This window comes from Oreochromis aureus, linkage group 1, assembly GCF_013358895.1.
Source record: "Oreochromis aureus strain Israel breed Guangdong linkage group 1, ZZ_aureus, whole genome shotgun sequence".
Classification (NCBI taxonomy): Eukaryota; Metazoa; Chordata; class Actinopteri; order Cichliformes; family Cichlidae; genus Oreochromis; species Oreochromis aureus.
Window position 1 is genome coordinate 24,774,059 of NC_052942.1, and position 26,697 is coordinate 24,800,755.

At 43.1% G+C, this 26,697-nt stretch overlaps 1 protein-coding gene across 3 annotated transcripts in view; it reads right to left on the bottom strand.

The window, feature by feature from the left end:
• Positions 1 to 26,697, bottom strand: part of gse1 (Gse1 coiled-coil protein) — a 164,208-nt gene that overhangs the window by 104,348 nt on the left and 33,163 nt on the right. For 2 of the 3 annotated variants that reach the window (XM_039611231.1, XM_039611228.1), the window contains one exon: positions 9,628 to 9,769. In XM_039611231.1, coding sequence (XP_039467165.1) covers positions 9,628 to 9,769 — 142 coding nt within the window. The remainder of the gene's footprint in view (positions 1 to 9,627; positions 9,770 to 26,697) is intronic. The other variant, XM_039611234.1, reaches the window with a different exon arrangement.

Sequence of the window (26,697 nt, forward strand, 5' to 3'; positions counted from 1 at the left end):
CATGTGTGTGTAACTGACGATTTACGTTTGAGCACAGTTGACAGTGTGTATTATCCAATGGCTGATCTCACCAAGGGATTTATGTTAACAGCCAGCATTCGAAGTGTCTAACAGTAGGCTGTAAATAGCTGTCTGTCTCCAGTGACATTGCCAAAACATCCATAAACCTGTCACCTAGGACAGTTTCAGTCACATTCGACAGGAAGGGCCAAGCAGCCATTAAACTATCAGCTTACACTGAGAAGGCAGGACTGCATGGTGGCGGTGGGGGGGTTGTGCTGCAAGCATTAATGAATCTACTAGAGCATTTAAAATAACTGGGAAAAAAGGTGTTTTACGAGGGTGGGGCATTGTGTGCATCTAAATATTCATAATATGGTTGAAATGGACAGGTTGACACCGGCTGGGGTTCTCTGCAGGCTGTTAACAGATACAGCACACTGAACTATGGTTAGCCCTCTGACTCACACAGAAGTAACTGCACCAACACATATGTTTGATAAGTACACACACACACACACACACATAGAGGTGCTTCAGAGTGAGGTCAAGGAGATAGTGTTGAACTGAAAAAAGGATCAATAGTGCTCTGAGTGTTTGTGCACCTCTTGCTTCCCTCCCACATTTTCTTTGCTCATTTGCGATCTCTCCACCTCTTTCTCTCTCTTCCTCTTGCTACCTTCATGCACATATACAATGCTACCTGTATAGCACGCATGCAGCAGAGCAGCAGCCATTACTGTACAGCAGGGCATTTCTGTCTCATACTACTGCAATCCTCGCTATGCCCTCATACAAGTGACTGTTTTACCATCTCTGCTGCGTGGTATAACTGTCACCACTGCATGCGTGTCTGCGTGTGTTTCTGGATGTGTCCCAGAGGCTGTGTTCATACTACTGTGGGAGATCTATGGCTGGTGACTCCAACTCACTGGCACCCTACTAGCAATAGCCTGGATGTGATAGGCAGATGAAAAGAGAACAAGGCAGTGACAGAACGACAAGCAGAGAAGAGGCAGAGAGAACATGTAAAGGACAAAATGCTTTCTTCCCTAGTTGGGAGCATCTCATTTTTTCTCATTAGGGGAACTCATCTGAGCTCAGAGGATAAAAGGAGGACTGATAGCCGGTATTTCTCTTTCACTCCATCTCTCCTCTTTCGCTTTTTCTCCTACTGTGCACATGCCACCTAATTAATTACACCCTACCATTGCATTGCTACAACAACCACTGCTGTCTAATTAACAGCAAGCCTCAATCATGACCCCACTTCTAGGGTTCTGGATCTGTTTGTGTGCGTGAGGTAGAGAGGTGGAGGAGGAGTACTGTAAATGTGTGATACGCTGTAGGGAGGATGGAAAAAAACAGCAGGCAAAAGAGAGAGAGGGAGAGAAGGGTAGGTTGATTAAAATTTAAGATGAAGAAAGAAACAAATGGATGACACATAGCTTGCAAGAAGGGGTGAGAAGAGCTTAGTTAAGACAAACCATTAATGAGAAGACAATTATTTAAATATGACAGATGCTCAAAAGAAGAGAGCAGAGATGGGGCAAGATAGATGGCGCATCTCCTCCCCAGTCCCAGCTGGACTTTATCAGCCAGACTGGAGCCAGGGAGGTTGGTGGGGAGTCCCAACTGTGGCGCGTTTCACCCCGGATACGTCACTACCAATCCCCTTTGAGCCTGCATGAGCCTGGCCAGGCCTTGGTGCTGCTTAAGCCTGCCAGGCCAGGCTCCTCGGCTCCTACCGGCCCAAACGCACTCATACTGATTTTATCAGAGAGAAGAATAGAGCGAGGCAGACACTCAACACACATCAGCTGTACAAGCTGCAAACCGCATATGCTACATGTAACGTCCCTGTGGTTAAATGGTCTGCAAAAAGAGATGAAGAGAGAGACGAAAAGGGCGGCAGCTGTAATTTGTTTAGTGTATGTGAATCGATTAGAGTTAGGGTCGCATTATTCTTCTCCCACGTCACACACAAGAGAACTGAAGCCCAGTGGAGCAATCAAGGGCTTAAATGGAGTTATGCGCACACACGCACATGCACACGCAAACACACACCCTGGTTTCCCGAGTGTCTTCTAAATAGTTTATGCAGAACATGAGGCCGTACGGATGGTAAATGAGAGGTGAAAAAAAAACACCCCAAAAACTGATGATGGGGACCACACCGGATGTAAATTATACACTAATGGGAAAATACACTTAAATGTAGATAACTAACAGATAAAAATGACACCATAATTAATTTTAAGGTGTCAACCTATATCCAGTGACTGCTTTATTAATAGTGTTAAAGCCACTTTGAAGAGCCAAGTAGAAGACTTTTCTTGTAATTACATCCAGACATATCTAGTGTTGCTCCCAAAAAAGTTTGTGCCTCCACAGGCATAAAAGAAAACCCTCATATTACAGCATAAAAAAGATCCATGCAGTTATTTCAGACATGTTGCTTATTTCACTTTATTATATAACAATAATAATAATAATGCAATGAAAGCTAATATTAATTTTAAGAAATTTTTATGTTTATATAGTATTTATGTGAAAGAAACCTGGACAGGATAATTTAATATACTTTATGTTACTGTATTTTACCATTTTAATATCAGCATAAGTGCAGTCAAAAGGAGAAAGCAGAGGTGGATATGACATTATCTGGTCAATAACATTTTGATAAATGCAAAATAATAAAATAACACGATATAATAAAGTCATATTAGATATTTAATCAAACTCACTTACATTACATACATTACACGTTTACATTTTTACTCTTGGGCACTATTATAAGACGAGTATACAGTCTTTCTGTATTTTCATGTACACAGTCGTATAAAGGCGAAAACGTGACACGTATATAGTTTCACTAGAACAACATAAATGGAAGATATAGAGGAGGATAGGAGAGGAAGAAGGAGAGAAAGTGAAACAGAATGTACTAGTAATGGGCCAACGGCAGAGAGGAGAGGCCATGTTCACTGTCAGCCATTAACATGGCCAGGACTAAATTATTCACTGCACTCTGTCACCTTACACAAGCCTGGGCTAACACAGACTAAAGAGGGCTGTGTGCGTATGTGTGTGCATGTGGGTGTGTGAGAGTGTGCGTGTGAATGAACTGTGGCTGGTAGGAGGTGGAAGGGAAGGATTCCTTTAAAGAAGGGGCTCAGTAATGCCATCCTGTGGCTAGAAGAAGAAAGACTATGTACAAGCTTTTTCAATTAATTACACAAGCATTCGCAACCATACAACAGATCAAGAACACGCCTTTATGTTACTCTGAAAAATGTGCATGCAAATAATATACAACTGCTAACCTTCTCTTGCCCTTTGAGGGTACGACAAGCACACGCAAATACATAAACATGCAAGCACAAACACCGCAAGCAAAACCATTTAAAAAAAAGACACGAAAGAACAGAGAACTGTTTTGTGTAGAGGAAGCTGATTTCCATATAGCCTGCTGGTTTACTATGGAACAGGAGAGCGTGGTTAGGAAGAGCAGCTGGGCAAACAATACAACCTCACCTGGAGTCATTTATATGGATTGCTTGTGTGGCTGTGCCCATTTGTGTGCGTTATGCCTATGTGTGTGAGGGTTTGTGTGTTTGGTTGTTATGTCGAGAGGGGTGTCTCCTGTTGCTGCTCTTCTTCATCATGTTCCTGAAAGTGCCGTTGGCAAGGAAACCGGGAAGAGAGAGAGCAAGCGCGAGACACATGAGAGACAAGTCAAGGAGCACAGTTTCGGGTAAGAGCAAGACAAAATGGGGAACAAAAGGCAGACAAATGAGAGAGGAAAAATAAAAGCAGAAGATCATGGCAGAGAGTGCTGGTGGCTGTTGGAGGAGCGGGGCTAGAAGAAGATGGAGGAGGGAGTTACAGAGGGGAGCCAAAGAGCATGTGACAGTGCGACCCATGCCTCCCGCTGACAAGCTTTATTACAGTCCCACCTGCCGAGAGACAGCAAAAAGCACTTAGTCTCAGCCAAGTCGTCTGACAGTGGAGGACAGTTTGAAGGGAGGGAAAGAGAGAGGGATCAGAGAGTGGAAAGAAAGGAAGGAGAGAGGCTAGAAGTGGAGCCTGGATGGGAGGAAGGGATGATTAAAGTCATGGGGTTGCAAAAAGGGCTGGAGAGGAAAGGTGATATAAATAAAGGTGACGCACAAAAAAAAACATGACAAAAGCACAAATAAAAATGAATTCAATATTGTTATTAGATGACCACCACTGGCAGAAATACGCTTTATTGAAATATTTTCATCTATAGAAAACATCCTCACTTTTACTTGTACCCACTGTGGATTAATTTGTAGCTCTTTTGGTGAGCTATTGCATTGCTTGATTTTCTAATTTTCCCCCATGTTCTCAATAATGTCGGAGGGCACAGTGGTGCAAAGATGATTACTGTCACCTTGCAACAAGAAACTTTTGGGTTTGGCTCCACCGACTGGCTGCGGCTCCTCTGTATCCTCCCCCTGTGCCTGTGTGGTTACTCAGCTTCACCCGAAAGCTCAACGACATACATGTTGAGTTAACTGGTGATCCTGGCCATAGGTGCAAATGTGATTGAGAATGGTTGTCTGTCTCTCTGTGTTAGGCTCGGTGACCTGTCTAGAGTGTACTTCCCCCTTTTTTTGCCCTATGACAGCTGGGATAGCCTCTACAAAGCTTGCTGCCAGTTTTTAGCACATCAGGCCTAATCATGCTTGAACACCTGCTTCCTTTCTCAATGTGAGGTCAAAGGTCAGAGTCTGGAAGTTTCTCACTAAGCTGTCTTTTTTTTCCCCCTTTTTTTTCCTGAGCTGTCTGGAACTTTGGCTGATGGCTTCCATGCTGGGCCTCCACCTCACATTAGGTGGTCTCAGTGTGTAAATATAGCATATCTTAATACATCTAAATATATTTTTTCTCAAGTCCAAAAAAGGGACTCACAATGCACTGAGTTGACAAGCAGTACTGGCAACAGGTTTAGTTACTTGAAGTTAAAAAGCAACACTTTCAAAAACAACATAAATTTATTAATTTTTTTACCCAATAACATGGGGTTTAAGCTTTTTGGATAAAAATTGGCAATGCATTTCAACATATTGTAATTGATGTAGTTTAAGATAATTTTAAAGCATTGCACATCAAGCTTTACAAATCAGGTCCTTTCAGACCAGCTGTGGTGAGTGGTATAATAGTAGAGTATAGCAAGTGCCTGTACAAGAAAAAAGTTAAGCAAGGGACTTTCACCTTGGAGAGAAGGTGTTGAATCCCTTGTGAAGCCAAAAGTTAGCCTATCTGGTGGGAGGCAGTCAGGAAAAGAGAGATGGAGAGAAGAGAGCTGCAGAAGAGGGTATACTGGCAACAAGCTTGTTGCAGGAGTAGTTGATGAAGACACTTCTTTATCACTCTTGACTGTGTCATTGTCATTGCGCAGAAAGAATGTCAGTTTTCAAACATTGCCTCCCCGAAGGTGTTAGGATAGCAAGGTAGGTAAGAATATTGATATATGCAGTATAGAGCTAAATATCCACCCAGAAATAACAACGCGGTTTTAGATACTGCCATCATTTAGTGCACCAGCTCACATCTAATAGAGCTCCAGCCTGATGATGTATCTGCTGATGAGCTATGGCCAAGTAATGACATGCTCCGCTGCCTGTGAATCTATAGGTCTCTTCCCTAAGTCTACACTTTCAGGCTCCCAGGCTCTGGTTGGAAAACCACAGTCACTAAATCAAACCCATCCGGAGGGAAAAGGAGGGAAGAGGAGAGAAAGTGAGAGAGCGATGGAAAGAAAGAGACAGTGAATATGGGGGGAAAAGGGGGTCAACAGCCTGTTTCTCGGCCTTTCAGGGAAAGGAATGTGTTGGAAGGGGTACAAATCAACCAGGAGTGACTGCACAATAAGGTCAGTGTGACCAGAGGAGAATCCCGACACAAATGCTCGACTTGCACATATAAACGCACAGGAGCAAACACATTAAACACACAAATGCAAACACAGTGAGTGATTGAGTCGGGGCATAAGCTCATGCCCACCCTGCGAGTGGCTAATAACCATGGCATGTTGCCAAACCCACTGTCTCCTCACTAATTCCCCCATGCACGCCAGCACTGGCGCCACACACTGCAGAACAGGGCTCTGTTTCTCAAAAGTTCTATGATCATTACATTACTGAGTTACTCAGATAGATGAATGAAAAAAACAGGCACACACGCCATCCAGTTTGCAAGGCCCTGAAGAAAAGATAATGAAACAAACAATGAAAACACTGTGAATTAATATTTGTTTATTGAGACTGCCTGCTCTCACTTAACACACACACACACACACATATCTCAATGCCCACTCTGATGGGCTGGAAAAAGAGGGCAGAGAAGTGGCACTTTGCCAAGTGTGGTGCTGCCAAGAGACTCAGTATACCCCAGTCTCCAGCGGCATTTTAATCACACACATACACACACACACACACACACACACACACACACACACACACACACACACACACACACACACACACACACTTTCCCATCTGCTGTGCTTCATAGAAGCGGTGGCAAGCTTGTCACTGTCATTTGAAGTTGTCCCACCCTCCCATCCCCACAGAGGGGGACAAAAGAGAAGAAGAAAAGAGAGGGAGCCGTGGAGGGGGAGCAAGCAGTGGCATTCCTCCCCATGCTTCCTCTGTCACCCTCCAGTCGTTCTCTATTGAGCGCATTCCTTGCTACCACATCTTCAACTCACCATCCTCTCCTTCCCCACCCCTCAGTGCCTCAGTCGTGTAACCTCTTTGCTCTCTTATTCCCTGCACTGCTCCTTACATACACATGCCGATCTGTCCACTGGACAAAAGACGGGGGAAAGTGCAGCTGTAATCATCTTCTTACAGCCGGCTTTGTTTAATGTTTGCATGTGTAGCTTACTGTGTTGTGGCATGGCTGTTTGAGCAGTCAACCTGCTGTCTTCCCTAACACTCTTAATGTGGAATGTTAACCAGACACAACAAGCTCAGTCTTTCCAAGCAGATGCAAGTGGCCAAAGACTGTTAAGTACCCACCCTCTGTGCCCCAACCAGTACCCACACCCTACCTTCAGGGGTGTTCCATGCTCCCACTGTGGGTAATTGTGATTGTATTGAACTGGCCAGAAGCCAAGTGCGCTCAACTGCCAAGTCTGCCAAGTCCAGCTGTGCTCTTGCGATCAAAACACACTCACAGCTCATCTCATGGCAATCAGCATGCGTAATTCCCTTGTCAAAATGTACATATGTACACAACAACATGAAGGTATATGTTTCTGAATGGATTTATTCAGAAGGCTGCTCTGACACAGTGGAACAGAGCAGAGTAAAGGCTAACAAAGGCACGAATCAAAGAAGCTGTGAGACGGATAAATGCTCCAACAGTTGAGATAAAGAAGAGAATAGCACCACAGATTCCCACTCTATATACTCTTACTATTATATAGGCGATATAAGTCCTGTGTGTCACTCCCTCTATTAGAAATCTGTGCAGTTATTGCAGCAGGAGGTTTACCTTTGTCCTTCCTCACCACTAATGATGTATTGACTGTGTAGTTGCTCTGAGTGGGTTGTGAAGTCTTCATCAAATCAAGGGTCCACAAGCATGAAGCACATCGTGGTCAGCCCAGTTCAAACCCTCTGTTTCCTGCCATATGAGGGTTCACTGCAATGGTTTTGAGCATTTGAAATTAAAAGTGGCTCCTTCTGAAATATTTCTGATATGATGTGACCGAGCATAGAGTGCAGACTGCAGTGGACAGTAGGAACTGTCTCAAATCATCAGTCTATCGCTATAGCTTCACTACGGTTGCTGCATGGGGACATTTAATGATTTAAACCCTACAGCCTTGTGATCATGACTGACTGTGTACCTCTTTACTCTATTCCGTGTGAACACGAAAAGCGTGTCTTGTGTCACGTTTCTGGCCCGAGAGAAGGAAATGGGCCGTGTCATGTCAGTGTGAGCTGCAGCGCAACACGCATGATGAAGAGCGCTTAAATAACTCATGAAAACCCTGTTCTCATACCACAGTAGACCACAGGGAGGATCATTCAATGTTACGTGTGTGTCTGTAGATGTGAGGTCCCCCCCACCCCTTGTCATGACTGTTTAGCCAAGTGCCTTTGTGGTGGTGCTACAGTGTCTGTGTGTTTAGTTAGAAGGAGAGCTTTAGATAGTTTCTGTAAACGACAACAGGGCACTCATGGCTAAACAGAAATAGCCGTGGAAAAAAGAAAGAGAGGCCTGAGCAGGAAGGAGCAAAAGAGAGAGAGTGCTGAAGAAAGCGACAGTGGAAAAGAGATAAGAAACGTACAAAACGGTGATGTTTATTAGTGTAAACATTTCCATAAATAAAAGAGAGAAGAAAAAGGGAATTTTGCATTCAGTTAAAAGGCAGTTTGGCTAAACTGATGAGAGGAGACAGCAAGCGCTTTCCACATAAACACACTGAGCTCCAAACCCCTCTGTTGTGATGGCCTCCCTCAGGACATATAGTCACAATTTGTTTGTGGCTGTGCCTGCTTCATCATAACATCTTCAACCTCAGTCCCATCCTCTTAACCCTCAGGTCAAGCACCACTTCCATGCACTATAAAGGAGATGTGAACTGATGCAAAACATGCAATTTCTATAACTGATTAAAAAGTGTATTTGATTAATCGATCTGGAAGTAAACTTTCAAGTTAATAACAAAAGGGGGCTTTGTAAAAAAAAGTTGGCTTTGTAGGTTTGCATTGCTGGTGATTAGGAGCAGCTGCTATAAAACAATGCACTCAAAGGATGGTGAAGAGATCAAACGCCTGGGACATTTGCAAAACAAACTGCAGGCAAATCATCTTCACGCCCCATAATCTCACTCGGCAGCTTGTATCGATAGATAGTTGTGATGTGACACGATGGAAAAGAAGCCGTTAATGTATGACGCTTGGTGATACGTATTCTTGGTATACGGATGAGGTGAAATGGGGCTGAAAAGTGTAAAAAAGGCAGAAGTATAAGAGTACATGGTGGGACAAGCACGAAGAGAGGAAGTCAAAAGTAATTTTTGTCACTTTTCGGTTAGAGTGTCAGAACTGCCAAAGACCTCATTTCATTCACTCCGGGGGTCTCACCACTTCCTGTGTTGCTACATAGCAGGGTCACACAGATACCTCACACAGGAAAAAGTAAGCACAGATAAGTTGCTTACCAAGTAAAGAGTATATATTTCGAGGGTGTGGTTCATTCTAGCTGTAGAGTGTTTACTACTGAATGTTCTGAGTGACAGACTCTCGAGTAGTTGTGGCCACAGGAGACACACAGAGACAAGATCAACAAATGCAATATTAAACATATCAGTCAGTCAGATAATACTGCTAATGGCTGGAAAATGGCAAAAGGAAATTCGATTGCACTGCTTTATAGTGCAGTAAGCTCTGTAAAATCACAGTAGTGTTAAGTGAAATGCTTTGAATCACAGATCCCTGGTGCGTAAAAGACAAATAAAAGGTTTCAGTGTTTTAAGCAAAACAGAAAAACAACAAAGAGAAGCAATAGTGATGAAAATAGGGAAAACGGAAGCATAAAACCAGTGGAACGAGTGGGTTTTGAGAGTGCAATACTCACTGGAAAGCTGACGGTCTGCTCTCTCTGCCTCCAACAAGGTCAGTGGCCGAGGAGGAGTGTGGTCACCTGTAGTTTGTGAGGGCCCCGAACCTGCGTCCACTTCCGTACTGGCTCCTGCTGCAGCCTCAATCACAGTACTACCCTGAAACGTAGAAAGACTGTAAGGGTACCGAGGTATAAGAGGCGTTTATTAGGTCTAAATACATTTCCTAGAATAACCATCAACAACAACTCAGTTTAAAGATTCTGCTCCTGCGAAAGTGACAGTACGAGAGATGCTGTGGAAATGTTTGCAAAACATACATGTTCTTACTTTATCAGGGCTAAAGCAGAAATACTGGTATTGTAATAAACTTTAAACAACAACAAGAGATTGATGGTGCAAATATAGCAATTAACTGCAGATCTATTTTGACTGCAAACATTTTTAGCTGCTGTCACAGCACTCAGATTTCTGCTATAAAAAGACAACAACCGAAGGGGGCTGCAGCTCTGGGTGAAGAAATGTCCCTTCCCTGAAGTGACAGAGCTACAAAACAGAGAGACAGACAGACAGAATCAAAGAGCGAGACAGAGGGAGACTTTTCCTGACAGACCAAGTCTGTTTGTATGTGCTCTACTCTGCCCCCTTCCACAGCTGAAAGAGGAAAGATGGATGAGACATCAGCAGAGAGACAAGCTGACCATGAAAAGCAGAGGGAGAAGCAGAGGGTGGCTGTCAGCGAGGTGAGAGAGAAGAGTGGGGAAGACTTTAAAAAAAAAAGAAAAGTAAAAAAGACTGTGATGGCTCCCTCCATTGACGAGTAGCAGAGAGACAGGCAGGGGAGGTGCAGCACATCTTAAGACAAAAAGGCACCCTGGGCTTATGAAATATACATAGCTCTCAGCTGGAGACAGAGACACGGAGCGACAGAGCAGAGGAGGGCCCTGAAGACTGACGAGACTCCACTAGCCCTCCTAAACACACACTGCTAAAAATAAAATACACAGACACATTCCTAATGACTTCTCATGAGGAGCCGGGGGGAGTAGTTAGAGTCTCTCTTTCCTCCTTTTTTTAAGTGTGTGTGCCCGCCTGACTGACTGCATGTATTCACAGACATTTGTTGATGTTTGTGAAACATCAAGGTGCATCAATGCTTCCTCCTACAGTTACAGGTTGAGTGGGCAAACCCAAAACGGTAAATATGACACAACAAACTGACAAGTGCTTTGGCAGTTGGCCTGTATGTAAATTCGCATACTGGTCAGGGGATTTTTGTTTTTTTGTTAGCTCAACCGCTTCTCTCAAATCTGCCCACGGGGCTTCTTTTCAGGCCCAGACAGCTGCCTGTGCCACACCAGCAGTTAAAAACCATTTAAAATACACCTCACTTAACAATACATTCACCCTTTGTTCAAGCCAATGATTCACCTCTCCTACGCACTTTTGGTTACGGATATGCCACTGAGGTATTAGGACTCTCATCCCATTGTATTTCTGTGCACCTGTCTAACCAGCAAGAATGTCACTGGGTATTTTGACTTCTTTGCTTTATTATATCTTATCTTAGCCTCTTCATCAGGCATGTTGGGTATGCTTTAGGACTCTACACACCTTAAAAGCAAAGTAAGGGGGAGGACAGTGCAGGCAAATAGTCATGTCTGAGCCCGTGGATTAACTCTACTCCAGACAACACACACAACAAACATGCTCACGTGTTTCCTAACCTTTTCTGCCTCTCGCTCTCTTTTATCAGCCACTTTGGTGTCTTTTTTTCTTGTTTAAAAGGGACAAGTAAATGGCTTATTTATGAACTCCCTAAAGTGGATGTAAAACTATTAAAAAAAAGAAAGGAGAAGGGCACAGAGAAGCAGCTAGCAGGGCATGAACTTCTGTATCTAGTCAAGGACATTAGCCTGTAGAATTTAATTACTCAGATATTGTTTCTTTTCTCATCCACTAAACTGGATGGCAGGAAGCAGCACTTAGAAATCCAACCCTCAACGAAAAAGCCAAGATAACAGGACTCATTGATGCTAATTTAGATGTTGGCATCAAAGGCTTAAAATGGCTCAGTTAGGCCCAAAATATTGGGAAGCGATATATTTTCACAATGTCTTGGTGACACAACATAACCCTGTGACTATATACTATACAGCTTTAAGATAAGCAAAGTGTTACCTTCTCGATGACTAGCAAATAATGTAGCAATTCACGATTTGTTCTTAATCTGTTTAATGTGTTGGAATGCTGATATTTGTTAATACATATTAACTGCAAAGTGCAGCTAGGGCTAAGGAAATCTCTGTGACGCATGTCTTTGTTTGTTCCCAAGGTGTCACACAAATTGAAAAACTTCCAAGATGACAGCAGGAAATTTAAGAGGAAGACAACTGATTGCACATCCAACCTAACCCAACCAAAAGCTCTTAATTTATTTTAGAAAAACTACAAGTAACTACCTCTTGAGCTGCCTGGCCAACTCCATCAATCACTAAAACAGTAAATCTGAATCTCACATTTATGCTGTAGTGCTAAAAATAAGAAAGAAAAATGTGCCCGCATAAATAAAACTGATCTAAAGCTATATAACCACTCTTTTATTTGAAGAGCTGTGCCTGAGTGTGCATGCACACTTATGTTGACATATGCTTTCTGAATAGACCAGAAATAGACCAAGGCCATTTAAGATGCAAAGCAGGAGTCAGGAGGTGAAATGAGGAAGATCTACAGAGGTAGTACTAATTGAGGTTAATTCCAGAGTTCAGCATTATCTCTCTAATCGGTAAGGAGGGTGTTAGTAATGGACGATGTCACAGGACATAGAGAGAGCCTGCCAGCACAAATCACTTGCTGTGCGAAGTATAGTATGCCCTCCAAGGATCACAAGACATTAGTAGCTGAGAGCAGATCTTGATAGGCGGCTACAGATAAACAGTCCAGAGGGTACGTAGGCTTACATGTAGAAAAGTGTGCATGCTTGTGTGCCTCTATTACTGTCTTAGAGAAAAAGGCTTTTCAGTCAAGAGAGCCACGACCTCTGTAGTTATCTGCCTGTCTTAACCTACATATCACCTGTCAGCTTCTAAACAGCGTTGACAACCTCTTGCACGCATCCACTCACTTCTAGAGTCTGTATCACTTCCAAGTGAGACGCAGGGAGTGATGAGGCAACACATATGCACATCACTCAAAAAGACATTTAGCCTTTGATAATTACTCTCTGTCTCTCTCATCCACACTCACTGTGGCCTAACTAAGGCCTCTTCGGCGAGAAGCACTTTAGTCACATCCACACCATCAATACTTAAACCCTGCACAACATCTGCAGTTCAGCACCTTCCAGATTCATTAAGGAGGAGGACTGGGGAGGACCAAAGGATACGTCAATAAGCAAAGCTGGTGTGCGCACATGTGTGTGTGTGTGTGTCACCAGGGTGCAGGGCCATCCTTAAGCACTGCTGACAGTCTAGACAGGAAATACACTTGAGGATGTCAATAAGTTAGTCAGCGGGAATGACGAGAGATCAATACTAACACAGGATGATGTCAGTGGCTGCAGATGAGATCACCTGAAGCATCAGGTATGAGGAGCTACATTAGATGTGGCTTGATATAAAATTAATGGTATTATCACATAGTGCGGGTAAGAGAGAAAGTGGGTGAACATAAATTTTTCTTTTAATTACTCATGACATGCTGATCTACAAATACATGAAGACATAACTGATACTGAGTCCAGACTTTTGAAAGACTTTCAAGTAACTGAAGAAGCTTCTCGGATGAAACTCAAAGAAGTCCTGTTGCTTTTCTTTCCAAGCTCTTTAGATTAAAAACACAATTCCATGTATTGTCTTTATTACCCTGGCATTACCGGTTAAATCACAATTGTGTTGAATCGTTAAACCTTCTAGAGGAAAGGAAATTTTTCATAAGAAAATGCCACGGATTAAAGCTTCAACATTTTTGGGAATAAACACCTTTAAGTTGCATAAAGCGATTCTCCCTTGAGATCTGTGAAAACGACGAGATGATGCTGATTTCACCCACGGGACATGACTGCTTTATATCACATTGCCTTTCTTGCCGTGGCGTTTGCTGTGAGCGCCTGCGTGTGTGTGCACGCCGCTCGATGTGTGTTTGCGTGTGTTCTCAGCTCTACTGACATTTCCTCAAACGTGGTTGACATTTCCAGGGGATTTGAAGACTTGATCCCTTCTGTGTTTGAAGAGCTGTGTGCTGCCCTCCTCACAGCACCGAGGGAAATGCTGCAGCAGAGCCAGCAGCATGCCCTGCCTTCAGGGCTTTAGTCTACAGCATTTGGAGCGGCCCCGTCCTCATTCACCCGTAGTGTGATCAGGAGAAGACCTGCACTATACATTGCCTGCCTTTTAGAGATGACTGGTTCACTGCTTGGTCTTTTCCTCAGTCTTGCTGTTTTCCCCTGAGGTGTGGAGTGTTTCTGCTTTTCTCAACTGAGGCAGAAAAGCTATAAGCAAAAGATATGAGAGAAGAAAGTAGATAGAGATAGTGTGGGAGGGAGTGAGAGGGAGAGAAAACAAGAATGTGTGATGGAGAGAGGGAGAGATCCGTTTCTCCTGCTACAGGCTGGTTAGTGGAGCGAACTGACACAGACTGACATCTCTCTTCCACGGAGACTGAGTTAAAAAGAGCTTGGCTACTCTTTGTCCATTACTCTCTCTCACTCTCTCTCTGTCTCCAGCTTTCCCACTTCTTACTCTTTCAGATGTCCAACCCTCTCTCTCTTTCTCCTTCTCTCTCTGACCACCCCGAGGCTCCCATGTCTTGCTTTTTCTGCCTGGATGGACTGTGCATCAGTCCTGTCCTAGCCTGGGGCTCAAATTACACCCTACCACCCTGTGTTAGCCTCACATGCGCGCGCACACAAACACACACACATATGTACACACACAAAACGCACAGAAGCCCATACGGTAGCCGTGAGGAGGCCCAGGGCCCAAACACAGGTCAGGGCTGGGTCAGTTAAGGGCAGATGGACAGCAAACCCAAATGAATCAAGCCTCACACCAAGTAAAATAAATCCATATTTGATAGTGTGTGTAAGTGTATCTAAATACTAATAAAAATATTAATCTTGTGGCATATTAAAAAATCTGCCTGACATTCAAAAAACTGTTGAAATGAGAAGACGCTATGTCAAGACCACATGTCTTGCATGGTCAGTTCAAAGTCATCCTGTCATTACCACAAACCTGAAAACTGATGCTAGGTATGATCTTGGTCTCCTGTCCTCAGCAAACATCATAAATGCTCCTTAAGCACCAGACTGAATCAGCATTATGTCTTTAACCAAACTACATCTTTATGCTGCACGAATAAAGTAAAAGTAACTCCCCAGGACCATAAGATCCTGTAGGTCAGATGATCTGTGTGAGTGTGCTGATCTGACCTCACTATCTCCCTGCCCTTCAAATGTCAGTGATGTCATGGTTGTAAAAGATGTGTTTCCTGATGGAGAGCGGAAGGGAAGCATTCAGTTGCTTCCTGGGTCTATTTGTCCCTAGGAGCAGGATGCAGGGGTACAAGTGACTCAATAACGATGTGTCACTTTATTGACCCCCATGTAGGGTACACAGTATCACCTCCTTCAAGGCAAGTCATACTACACTGCAGACCAGGAGCATTCAGATTTAGTGCTTATAGTACTGTATATATGGTACAGACAAAAGCATGTATAGTTTATTTTACTCCTGCCTGTTACCCTTCATAGTTTATCTCCAAAATTCAAAGTCAAAGTTACAGTATCGCACTTCTATTTCAGTTATTTGAACTGAGGCTTAGAAAGGTTAAACCTGCAGTTAGGGCTAAAGCTGTGGGTTGAAAACAAACTAGATGGGTGTCAATAAATCAAGAGAAATGCTGCTTTACGGCAATGCAGTGTGTCCTTGAGTTAATGTATCAAATGCTACATGAATGCAATCCGTTTTTCTTCAGCCTCAGTCACAATGCTCTAACAACAAAATATCATTCATATGGCAACATGCAAGCATGCGCACACCCAGCTGGGCACAATGCAGGACTGCATCCTTCTCTCAAATCTGTTGGGAACTGTAGCAGGAAGAGGGTAAGTGCTATTGATTGGCTTCTTCCTGCTTCAGTTGGCTGTCAGAGTGAAAACAAGCTTGACCATTTGACCGTATACTTTTTTTTAAAAGTGTAGCTTAACTACATACACACTTAACACACATAGAGCTCATATTTCCATTCATCTAGTAGAGAATCAGAATCAGGTCCCTTGTGTTTACATGAAAACAAAGTACTTAAAATTATGTTAAAATATATTTTTAAGTGAAAGTGTGACAGAAATAAAGCAGTTTGTAATCATTATATGAGTAAATTTAATTAAGAAACCAGGCAATGGACTCATGAGCATTAGCTACATACGTTTTGGATCAGGCTGTTCTTTAAAATCACACCATGAAACTCATCTATACTGCAGTTGCCTGTTCTGCTTGTATACAAGTACCAAGAGAAGCCAGCACGAAGACAGGCACTTGGGTCAATATAAAACACTCCTCTGGGCAGCACTGTGACATTATGAATAGAAACCTTTGGTGTTCGATGGTATTTTGATATGAAGCAAAAGAAAGCTGGAAGGATACAAATCAGACAGAGATAAAGTCTATAAAAAGACACTGATGGTGACAGATAGGCTGCTCACTGTGGCTTAAAAAAATCAAAGGGAGGGTTGGAAGCAGTGGTAAAGGGGTATGCACATATGTGGGTGGACTAATGACACTACTTTAAAAAAACAAAAAAAACAAAAACAGCCTACGTAAAGATATTATCTACACGTTTTTATTGCACAACTCATTGAGACAGCAAGAAATTAACTGGTCTCTAAAACTAACTTTCTAAAACAAACCAACTCTTTAGTTACATGCGCACAAACGCCTCAAATAAGACGTAAATGAAGCAAAAACCTTGTGAAAGGGAACGATCATCTCAATCATCTTCACAACTGACTCAGCTGGTCAAATTATATACTGTGCAACACTGCAAAATTTAAGTATAACAGTTGTATTAAATTACATTTAAGGTGCAATTATGACTCAGAGAAACAGTCAGCATTTTCAGTAATGTTGTAAAATCAGTTTTACTCACACTGTTTTCAGTCAAGTGAAGTATGCACAAGTTGTAAAAAAAAAAAAAAAAGGAAAAAGAAAAGAACAAAACACAGTGATTCGATTTATCTACCCGTGATTTATCCCATCATATCTAAGGTTCAATATTAACCATGTTAGCATTTAAATGTCTTTTTTTTATGTGCAGACTTTATTGCACCATTTACTGGGAAATGTGAATGGCTGGTGTCAGCCAAAAAAAACACCCACTGCTGTGCTCATATATCTGTTGTCAGGCGCCAAGAAAATATATACAGTAGGTAATATATACAGCAGAGCACAGCAAAACAACTCTGTTCTCCAGAGAGAGAAGAAAGTAGGGAGACAGCGAGAACAAGATAGAGAGAGATATACTGATAGAAGGAGAGAGAGAGAGCGAGAAACACAAAGGGCTGTTTTCTGCTGGGTGGGTAAAGTGTGTCCAGGGGGCAGCTGAGTGAGCACACACACAACACAAAGTCTGTCATTAGTTCCAGCTTTCTGCAGACACAACAAACGGTGTGTGTGTGTGTGTGTGTGTGTGTGTGTGTGTGTGTGTGTGTGTGTGTGTGTGTGTGTGTGTGTGTGTGTGTGTGTGTGTGTGTGTGTGTGTGTGTGTGTGTGTGTGTGTGTGCATATGACAGAGAGAAAGAGAGAAGGAAAGAGAGAGTGACAATGCATCCATGTGCGCCGCTGGGTATGTGTAAAGGTTTTGTGCATGTGTGTGGAGTTTTAGACATTGACAAAAGCCTGTGTTGTTGAGCTTGTCCTCTCTGATGTACTGCTCCTTCAGGATCACAGGCCTGTGCAGTCAATACTCGCTCTGCCTGGCTGTGCGGATGTGTGCGCGTTAGATTAGTCACAATCCTCCTTTCTCCTCTTTTCATCTTCTCCTCCCCTCTTCTCTCTCCATCCTCCTCTCAGTGTCTTCCTCTGACACAGCCACACACACTGCCTCCTATCTACCAGCTGCCACTTTGCAGCCATTCATCAGAGCTACGATTAGCGAGCGGAGGAATGTCATGTAGCTGCAGCCGACTTCTCACCCCGACCCTGACCTTTCACCTCTGGGTGACCCCTGACGACCCGGAGCAGGAGCAGCTGCTTTTACTCTGTGATGACATGCTCCATTAGGCCCGACACCTGCTGCTACACGTATCAAATCACTCTGACACACACACACAGTCTTGCACACACTCACACATAGACATAGAAACACACACACACAGAGAAATACATACAATTTGTACACACAAAGATGCAAAAAAATGGGTGGTAGAAGCAAGATTCACAACAGTTACTTATGCACAGGCATACACAAACACAATGGCCTTTGCACATGCTAATGTAGAAAGGCGGCTCTCTTATGGGATTACACAGTCATTACAGAGAGGGGGTCATGAGGGGCACCTGTAGCTGAGAGGCTCCACAGTCTATTAGGATCCAGTGTGTGTGAAAAACAGAGAGAGAATAAAAGAGACCAAATATGTAGTATATAAATTGAGGTATAAGCAGGCCTAGAGTAGTGTTATACAGCCAACACTAGCACCATTCAGTGGGCACTGTGCATATGTTCGGTGTGCAATAAGACCTTCTTTGTATGAGTGAGTGTGTGTGTGTGTGTGTGTGTGTGTGTGTGTGTGTGTGTGTGTGTGTGTGTGTGTGTGTGTGTGTGTGTGTGTGTGTGTGTGTGTGTGTGCGCGCGCCCATGTCTGTGTGTGGGCCCCAGGCCGACTCTGACAGCTCAGTGGTAGCCATCTGCTGGCAGTCACACCAGGAGAAAGCAACCGCAGCCAAACAATGGAGAGCAATGACAGGCCAGGATTTGTGGGTAGTTTTCTATATGTGTGTGTGCATGCATGCTTGTGTCGTGGGGTGGGGAGTTCTGTGTGTATTTTAGTGTGGTGTGCGCGCTTTCCCTTCAAAGATCCAAATGAGCCCCTCTCTATGAGCATGTGCAGAGGGGCGTGGCTGTTGTTGATAGGCTGTCTCTGTTACCAGGCGATAGATTAACAAGCCCAAATGGCCATCTGAGGAGGATAGATAGCATGGGCGAGTGTGGGCTCACTTCATCTGCCTAGTCTATGTTTATATGTCCGTCCAACCCTTTTCTCTTTAATGTCCTTTATCACTCCATATCCTTCTCTGTGTAAGATTGAAGTTCATACATAAAAAAACAAAACTAAAAAAAATGTTAGGTGGATGTGCACATACTGCACTTTGGTGCACACATGCACAATTTGCTTGCACATTACATCAAAGACTTTCTTTGTATATCCATCAAAAAAAACCTGTTTGTCAAACTCTCTCTATTTCTCTCTCTCTCTCTCCATCTGCAGGTAGAGTGCCATCATGAATGTAGACAGATGGTTTGGTGTTGGAAGGAAGCTGGCTCCCTGGATTTGACACAGCAGTCTGAGAGCAAGCATCATCCAGCTGGGTAGAGGCCTACACTGCCTTCTATAAAGAGCTTGCCAGGTGGCCAAGAAACAGGCTGCTGGTCTCCTGCAGCCACTACATGCATTACCCTGTAGTCACTATTCTGCTATTATATCACCAAACATGACACAGAGCTGTTTTTGACACAGACCAACAAATAAGTCAAGACTACAAGTCAGAAGCAGATGAACTGAAAAGCAAAACGCCAACATGGAGGGGAGAAATGGCTGATTATGAAAAGAATCCTTCTCCCTGCACTCCATTTGACCAAGTGCACTGTCTGTGTTGTGTGTGTTGCTTTGGCCATCCATGCCGTTGGATGGCAGCACTTCAAAGGCAGCCATCAGCAAGTTCCTTCTCTTCCACCTCCCGCTGTTGCTAGTTTGTGTGTATGTTTGTCAATGTGTGCATGTGGAGCAGTGCCTCCTGTAGCTGGGGGCTACTGGTGATCACCACTACCGCAGCGAGGCTGGCATTGCATGCCCGCTGGCACACTAACAGGGCACACCTATTTACACAAACCCAGACTGAATGGCAGGCATTGTCTGGGTGAGAATGCAACACTTAAGCTTCTGATTAAGGCAGAACAAAACCCTGAGGGGCAAGAGTGGTGAATGCAGGGAGGGAGAGAGCCAGAGAGGGAGAGGGAACGAGATGAAGGGAGGCAGGAAAGCGAGGCTCTATAAAGGGGGATCTCATCTGCTGTAGCTGTGGGAAGGTGAGATAGGAGGGGGAATTTGAGAGAGGAAATGAAAAGAAGGAGGCGAAAAAGGCGAGAGGGCAAGAATTGGCAGCCATGTAAGGGACTCAGAAAGGCAGGCATGGGAAGTGAGAAGAAGAGGAGGTAGGTGAGGATGAAAAGCAGTGGTAGGAAGGGAACCAAGAGGGAGGCAGGGAGGAAGAGGGGTGGTGGGGGGATGAGCAGGGAGGCAGGCTTAGGAAGAGATAAAAAGACAACACAGAAGGAGCCAAGCAGTGAGGCAAAGAGGGAGAAGACAGAAGGAGCTGCTGTCGAGGTATCCTCACTGATAAGAATGAAGTGATGCTACCCTTTAATAGCAATGAAAATAGATAGATAGCGCCCTCCAATGGTGGTCGTGCTCTAGTAATGCACTCTAAATCCTGCCCCACTTGTTCAGGGACTGTACTGCAAATAAACAAGAGAAGCCAATTCCAAATCAATTAAAGTGGTAACACAGTCATTTAAGCTGCTTTCTAGTTGGTTCTCAAACTTGAATTTGACACTAAGGATGGATGGTTTAACAAAAAGATGTAATATTCACAGAAAGCATGTAAAGCTTCTTCATTCAAAACAGTTCAGGCACACATGAAATTCTCGGTTTATGTATGTGTGTGCGTGTGTGTGTGTGTATACAATTAGCGGCACCTTGGCAACGTATGGGCAAAAACAGAATGCGTACGACAAGGGGTGAGCTACTCCCTGAATGTGTGTGTATCCTAGCAACAAGACAGACGTAGTAGCAGAGCAGTGAGCAGCTGGCAGCATGGGACACAGAGGCCATGATGGATTTAACATGATGTGCGCGTGCGTGCGTGTGTGTGTGTGCGTTTTACATTTAACAGCTGTTAAGAGATTTAGGTATGGCTGTTTGTGGACATGCTTAAACACTCACCACCACTGTGTCAGTTCGTCAACTGAAATATTATAAGCAAATAAACTCACATGATGGCAGTTCTTGTCCATCAAAGTAGGCATTAAATATGCAATTGTGTATCTATGTATGTACTGTAATTAGACAACTTTAGAACCCATTGATTAGTTAGCCTGTGAGCATAAGAGACAATATTTTGGGGCTTCCTGTGTCGACATCAATTACTTGCTGTTCTGTCTACCAATCACTGTTTTAGGAATGCAGTTTAAAAAACAAAGATATTATATTTTTTCAAATGAACTCCCTCCCCTCTCCATCATGCTTACTTGTATGGAATCAACACTGGTCAAACCACAAAAGCTTGATGGATAAATTATCCCATCCCTTACCTAAACATTTTCCATATGTAGAATATATGCAGTGATTATTCTATAGACAACAGGAAATGGAAAACCCAGACTCTTTGCAGAAGTGAAATAGCCATGAAAATGCAATCTATTTTCTATGATGATTGATTAAATCCACTTTTGTAAGTATTTACCAAACAGAATGAAAGATATTTCACAAATACCCTCTTGTCCATGGCAGCTGTTGTCCATGTGCATGTTTACGAAAAAAAGGAAAAATGCATGTCCATGAACATGCATCACTAGATTAAATTTCATGACCTTTGCAAAATTCCACAAGATTGTGTTGAAAAAGCAAATAAACTATAAATAAACCAAAATAAACTGCCTTCTCTGCTCAAGGCTAACATTCCCATGGCCAAAATGTGGAAAAAATATTTTCAAAAATTGAAACTTACATCCTTCTTTAGAATTTACAATATGAAGGATCCTTGTTTACCCCCAAACTGCCTTTCCTACTGCCTGAAACATCAAAATCTGTTTACTGGTCTCAGAAGTAATACTTTGAAACACGTGATCTATCCAGACTTCTATAGGTCATCTATGCCTGAAGGTGCTGTGTCAAGGATACATGAGCCTCTACTAGCATGAGAGAGAAATCTTAGAGCAAAACAAATCTGTCAGTAAAGACAGATGCACTTTCAGTTGTGAGTCTGGTGCTGTTAAAACAATGCACTACTAAAATCAGTAGAGTACTCTTTGGGTGTTTTTGTAGTGTTATTTATACTTTTCAACATAGTTTCCAATTAGAACATTCAGTATCTGAGCAAAACATGCTCATGGTTTGTTCATCTGTCTTTTTATATATCACATATAAAAAGAGCCACCCCAAAGGTCTTATTTTATCTCACGGTCTTTTCACAGGGACATTTGTCCCTGTGCAGCCGATTACACAAGCATACACGCACTATCTGTAGTGCCAGTAGTCCTCAGGACCAGATGTGCACCAGCAACTGTGGAAGCTCTCCATGGTAAGGTGGTTTCCAAACCTCAGGCCAGTTGGAGGGCCCTGGCCTGGGCAGAACTCTGTCTCCTCGGGCCTTACTGACTGCCAGCTTCTGCTCCACGGAGGAACGTCACCTAACAGCTAATCACCAAGTCTAAACCGCTTCTGCAGTGCAGAGCCAAACCACAATAAGGAGATAACACATTTCACTAACACTACTGCAATCATGTGGCCTCATACCATATGTCCCCATGCTCTCTGTCTTTCAATACTCAGCAGTGGGGTGAAAGAGTCAGCGGGGATTATTTACACACACCATTACATCGCCTCAAATTTGAACATTAATCTGAATGATGACACACATTTCCTTGCTACACAAACAGGCGAAAGGGATGCCGATCAGAAGAGAGCAAGTTTTATTTAATATACGTCATATATACAAGTCATAATTAACATTTAAGATATCTAAACAGACTGTTGTATGTTTGTAATACAGCAATGATGGCAGGGGCAGATGGTGACGAAAGAAAACAATCAAAAAAATTTGGAGTGTTTTGTTTCTATTTGACTCTGTGTGGTACACTGCTGCTAACCCAATTACATTATTCTAACCCCTCCTCTCTGTGTTTTTCTCTGCAGGCGGTCTCGGGAAGTGTGATGTCTTTTAAAATGGCGCCTGCTTCATGTGTTTTATGTTTCCTCATAAAAAAAAAACTTCCTTTAAAGCCTTTGCTCACCAGTGTTCTCACTATCATAGGATGTCAAGCAAGCAATAGTGGGAATCACAACACAGAGCTAGGAAGAAAGAAAGACTGATTTCAGGAGGTTTGCCTTGCCACATTTTTATATGTCTTTGATTTTTTTTAAAATAATTCCAGTAATGATTTCCATATCTTGAAGGATTTAATTTAAACTGTGAGGTTGAAAAAGTTTGATGAAAAACAAAAACAAAATATAGCCTGACAATTTGTGCATTTCTTTCCTTTCCTATCATGTTATTTATCATACGACCCATTGGACGGAGTGCTACTCTTAGATACAGAACCACTGCTTTAGAATTAAGATGCTCTATTATAACAGCTGCAAGCACACATTCCTGGTCATTACTGACAGTGCCCTGTGTTCTTGGGTGTTGTTTTTTTCATGCATATCCCAATTTTTGTAAGCTGGGCAAGCTGGAGGCATGAGCCTGCCAGGTCAGCCTCTATAGGTATCTTTATAATGAATCGATGCTGGAGCAAAGGATTCCCACAATACCCTCCTAGCTGAGGAAGATTGCTGCAACAATTGGAAAAGATGAGACATTCTGCAGAAAAGTTTAGGGGGAAAAAAACCGCATCTGTGTCTGCATTTAAATTATGTAATTCCTTTACATTACATCCTTCTGTTGGTAATCCAGGGCTGAAGCAGTGCATTTTCTTCAGCGGGGACATTTATGAGAACCTTGAAGCAAGTTAAGAGCACCAAGTCAAGGTTATAGTGTTGTGTTTACTTCACTATTTGAGCAACGACCAATATGTCAAGCAGTCTCACCTTATCTTGGGAGTTTTGAGAAAATACTTCCCCCTGTTATAACTTTTGAGAGTTTAAAATCCTATCCTAAATCTCCAGATTCAATGAGCTCAAGGTGAACATTCTGAATCGTATTACGAGTAACATAATTCAGAATGTCTGATACTTGTGGCAAAATGGCACACCAGCAAACAGGTTTTCAGACTGAATGATACACTGAGGTGCTTAGTGGTTATGCTTAGGGTTCAATCACACAGCACTAGAAGCTGTAGAGCGACCGTCTGGCAACCACTGGCTATATGCTAAATAAATAAATGAATAAAATAAAAAGCACATATTCCCCAACTGGTTGAGAGGCATTGCTGGATGTTCCTGGCAGTCACTGTGAAATCAGCTGCTAAAGCCCCATTAACACAGGCCTGGAAATGAGCTGGCAGCCCCCGGTAAGCACCAATACTACCAAACGTGTATATTCCCTGTCTGTTTGGCAAGTATTGCTGGTGGTTGGTGACAATCACCAGCATGAAATTGGTCAGAAAGAGGTATACAGCGCTGCAGTGATAACCTCCTTGCTTCGTTCACTCGAAATTTGTTGTGGTTGCCAGGAGTTTGCTGACTTAACTGCAACTACTCTTAAACTACTCACAAAGCAGTAGTGAATCTGCAAAAAGTGCAACAACAACTGGAAATGGAGACCATTTGCCTTCAAAGTAAAGGTTATGCCTTACCACTGTAGCCTACACATTTCAAAAACAAAAGGTTATCCCTTTCCAGTTTGCATGGCACTATTTAAGGAGTCACTACAGCTTGGCGAACAAATGGCAAAGGTCTACAGATAAGACAGCGTCCTCCAACTGCAGCAATCTGCTAGTAACTAAAGCAATACCAGCACCCTTGTTGTGACCAATTTCACCTTTCAACAGGCAGGAACCTCTAGCATCCAGTTCCCAACTGTTCAGGGAATACACATTTTTCCCCAGTGACCAGAGTTTGCCAGGGGGTCACTGACCAGTCTCTAGGCCTGTGTGACTGAGACTTTAGAAAGGATATTGCAAACACATTAAGCTGGATCAAAGAACCTCAAACCTGATATTAAACAATTTCTGATCTACTAAGGATTTCTTAACGCCCAGTGATGTTTTTATTTTGGATTTTTTATCTTATAATAAGTGTTATAGAGAAGCGTTTTTAGTTTTTAGATTTGTTTCATGAAAATGACGGTGTGGCAGCAGGGAAGTGAGCACAAAAATCTCCTCAGCACATCCTCAGTGACACACACTTACACAGACACACTCAAAGCTGGCTCATATGCATGTCTCAAGAGTCAGACCACAACCGAACCATAAAACATCCCAACCACACACACGCACAGACACTGACACAGACTTCAAGACTCTGTACATTGCTGCGCTGCTTCCATCTCAGTCCTTGATGCTCCCCCCACCCCATCCTTCTCCTCAGTCAATTTTTTATCAATTCTCCTGTTTTGCCCACTTGGTCCATTAGAGTGTTTTAAGGCCACATTAATAGCCTCACAGCACGGCACATGCCACCATCATATCGCGAGATAGCACTCCCCAGTCAGCTCTCTCCATTTCTTTTTCTCCATCCTCTCTTCGTCCATTTCACTTTCCTTCTCATCCAGTCGTCGTGAGAGTGTGTCCGCGGGCTAAAACAATCGATCACTTCAAACTCCTTGTAGTCCTTTCTGAATCAATGTCTCGTTAAGAACTGGAAGGGGCTGTAATAGTGTGCTCTTGTAAGTGTGTGAACATGTGTGATCAGTGTGGCAGAAAATGAAAAAGAGAGTCTGCCAGAAGGAAACAAAGAGAAAGAGAGTTCGGTACTATAAAAAGGAATCTCACAGTGCTGTTCATCCTGGGACACCAACTATTAAAATAAGCTGTGATCTACTTCCTGGGGGACAGGAAATCATAGAGGTTGGGCACCCTGGAAACTTATGTGGATGGGTCAGCAATAGAGAGAGAGAGAGAGAGAGAGAGAGAGAGAGAGAGAGAGAGGTATAGGAAGGAGACAGCGTGTGTGCATGTGTGTGTGTGTTTGTGTGTGTGGAAGACTGTGTGAGAGAAATGAGCCAAACCTCACCGCTGACTTGGCCAGGGCTTCTGGAGCCAGAGAGAAAGCCTTGCTAACCACAAACTCTCTGTCTCCCTGTCTCTCTCACATACACACCCTTGTTGAAAGTGTCTAACTGTTTGAATACGTCATTTCAAAACATGGGTTACTGGCCAGGACAGCGAGGGAAGTAGCTTGTGAAAGAAAGAAGGCTATATATGAAGAAAAACTGCAGTGGCTGGGACAAAGTGAGCGGAGAACAATGCCTTAATTCATTTTGATCCTGAGAAAAAACAAACACGAAACATATTCTCCCGCTACAGTTGTGTGATCCTCTCACATCTCCTGCCCTCACCACTCCACTGTATTTAAATTCCCGTTGCTGCAGCTCATTATATTTCCCAAATGCACTAGAGTAGGTGGTTGCATTGCTGCACTTAGAGTCAATAGCGGGACTGCAGAGCCATGAAAATGAATAAGGATAGAGGCTCTTCACACAACATCACTGTGTAAAAAGGCCTGGGAGTGCTCATCTACAGCATGGCTGCTCTTGGCCCATTTATATTTCACACTGACACTACATTAGCTGCCCCTGGATGAGCACAGAGTCTGCAAACTCGGCTCTGCCTTACCCACAGACAGTGCCGAGAAGTAACTAATTACATATGAAATTTAATTTCACACTAAGTATATCCATAATCAGTTACAGATGCAGGAAAAAATGTAATCAAATTACTGTTATTCTTCAAAATGTTGGGTGATTTTAAAAGGGCTAAATATGAAAGTATTCCCTTCAATAAACGAATATACATCTTTCTGCAGTGCAGGAATGCTGTTGGGTCACCAAAGCAGTTGGTACATATATGATATTGTTAAAAATGGGACGGCCTACAGGGACCTGTCTCTAGACAGGCTTCATTCAATAAGCAGTATGTGATCAAATTTTGAG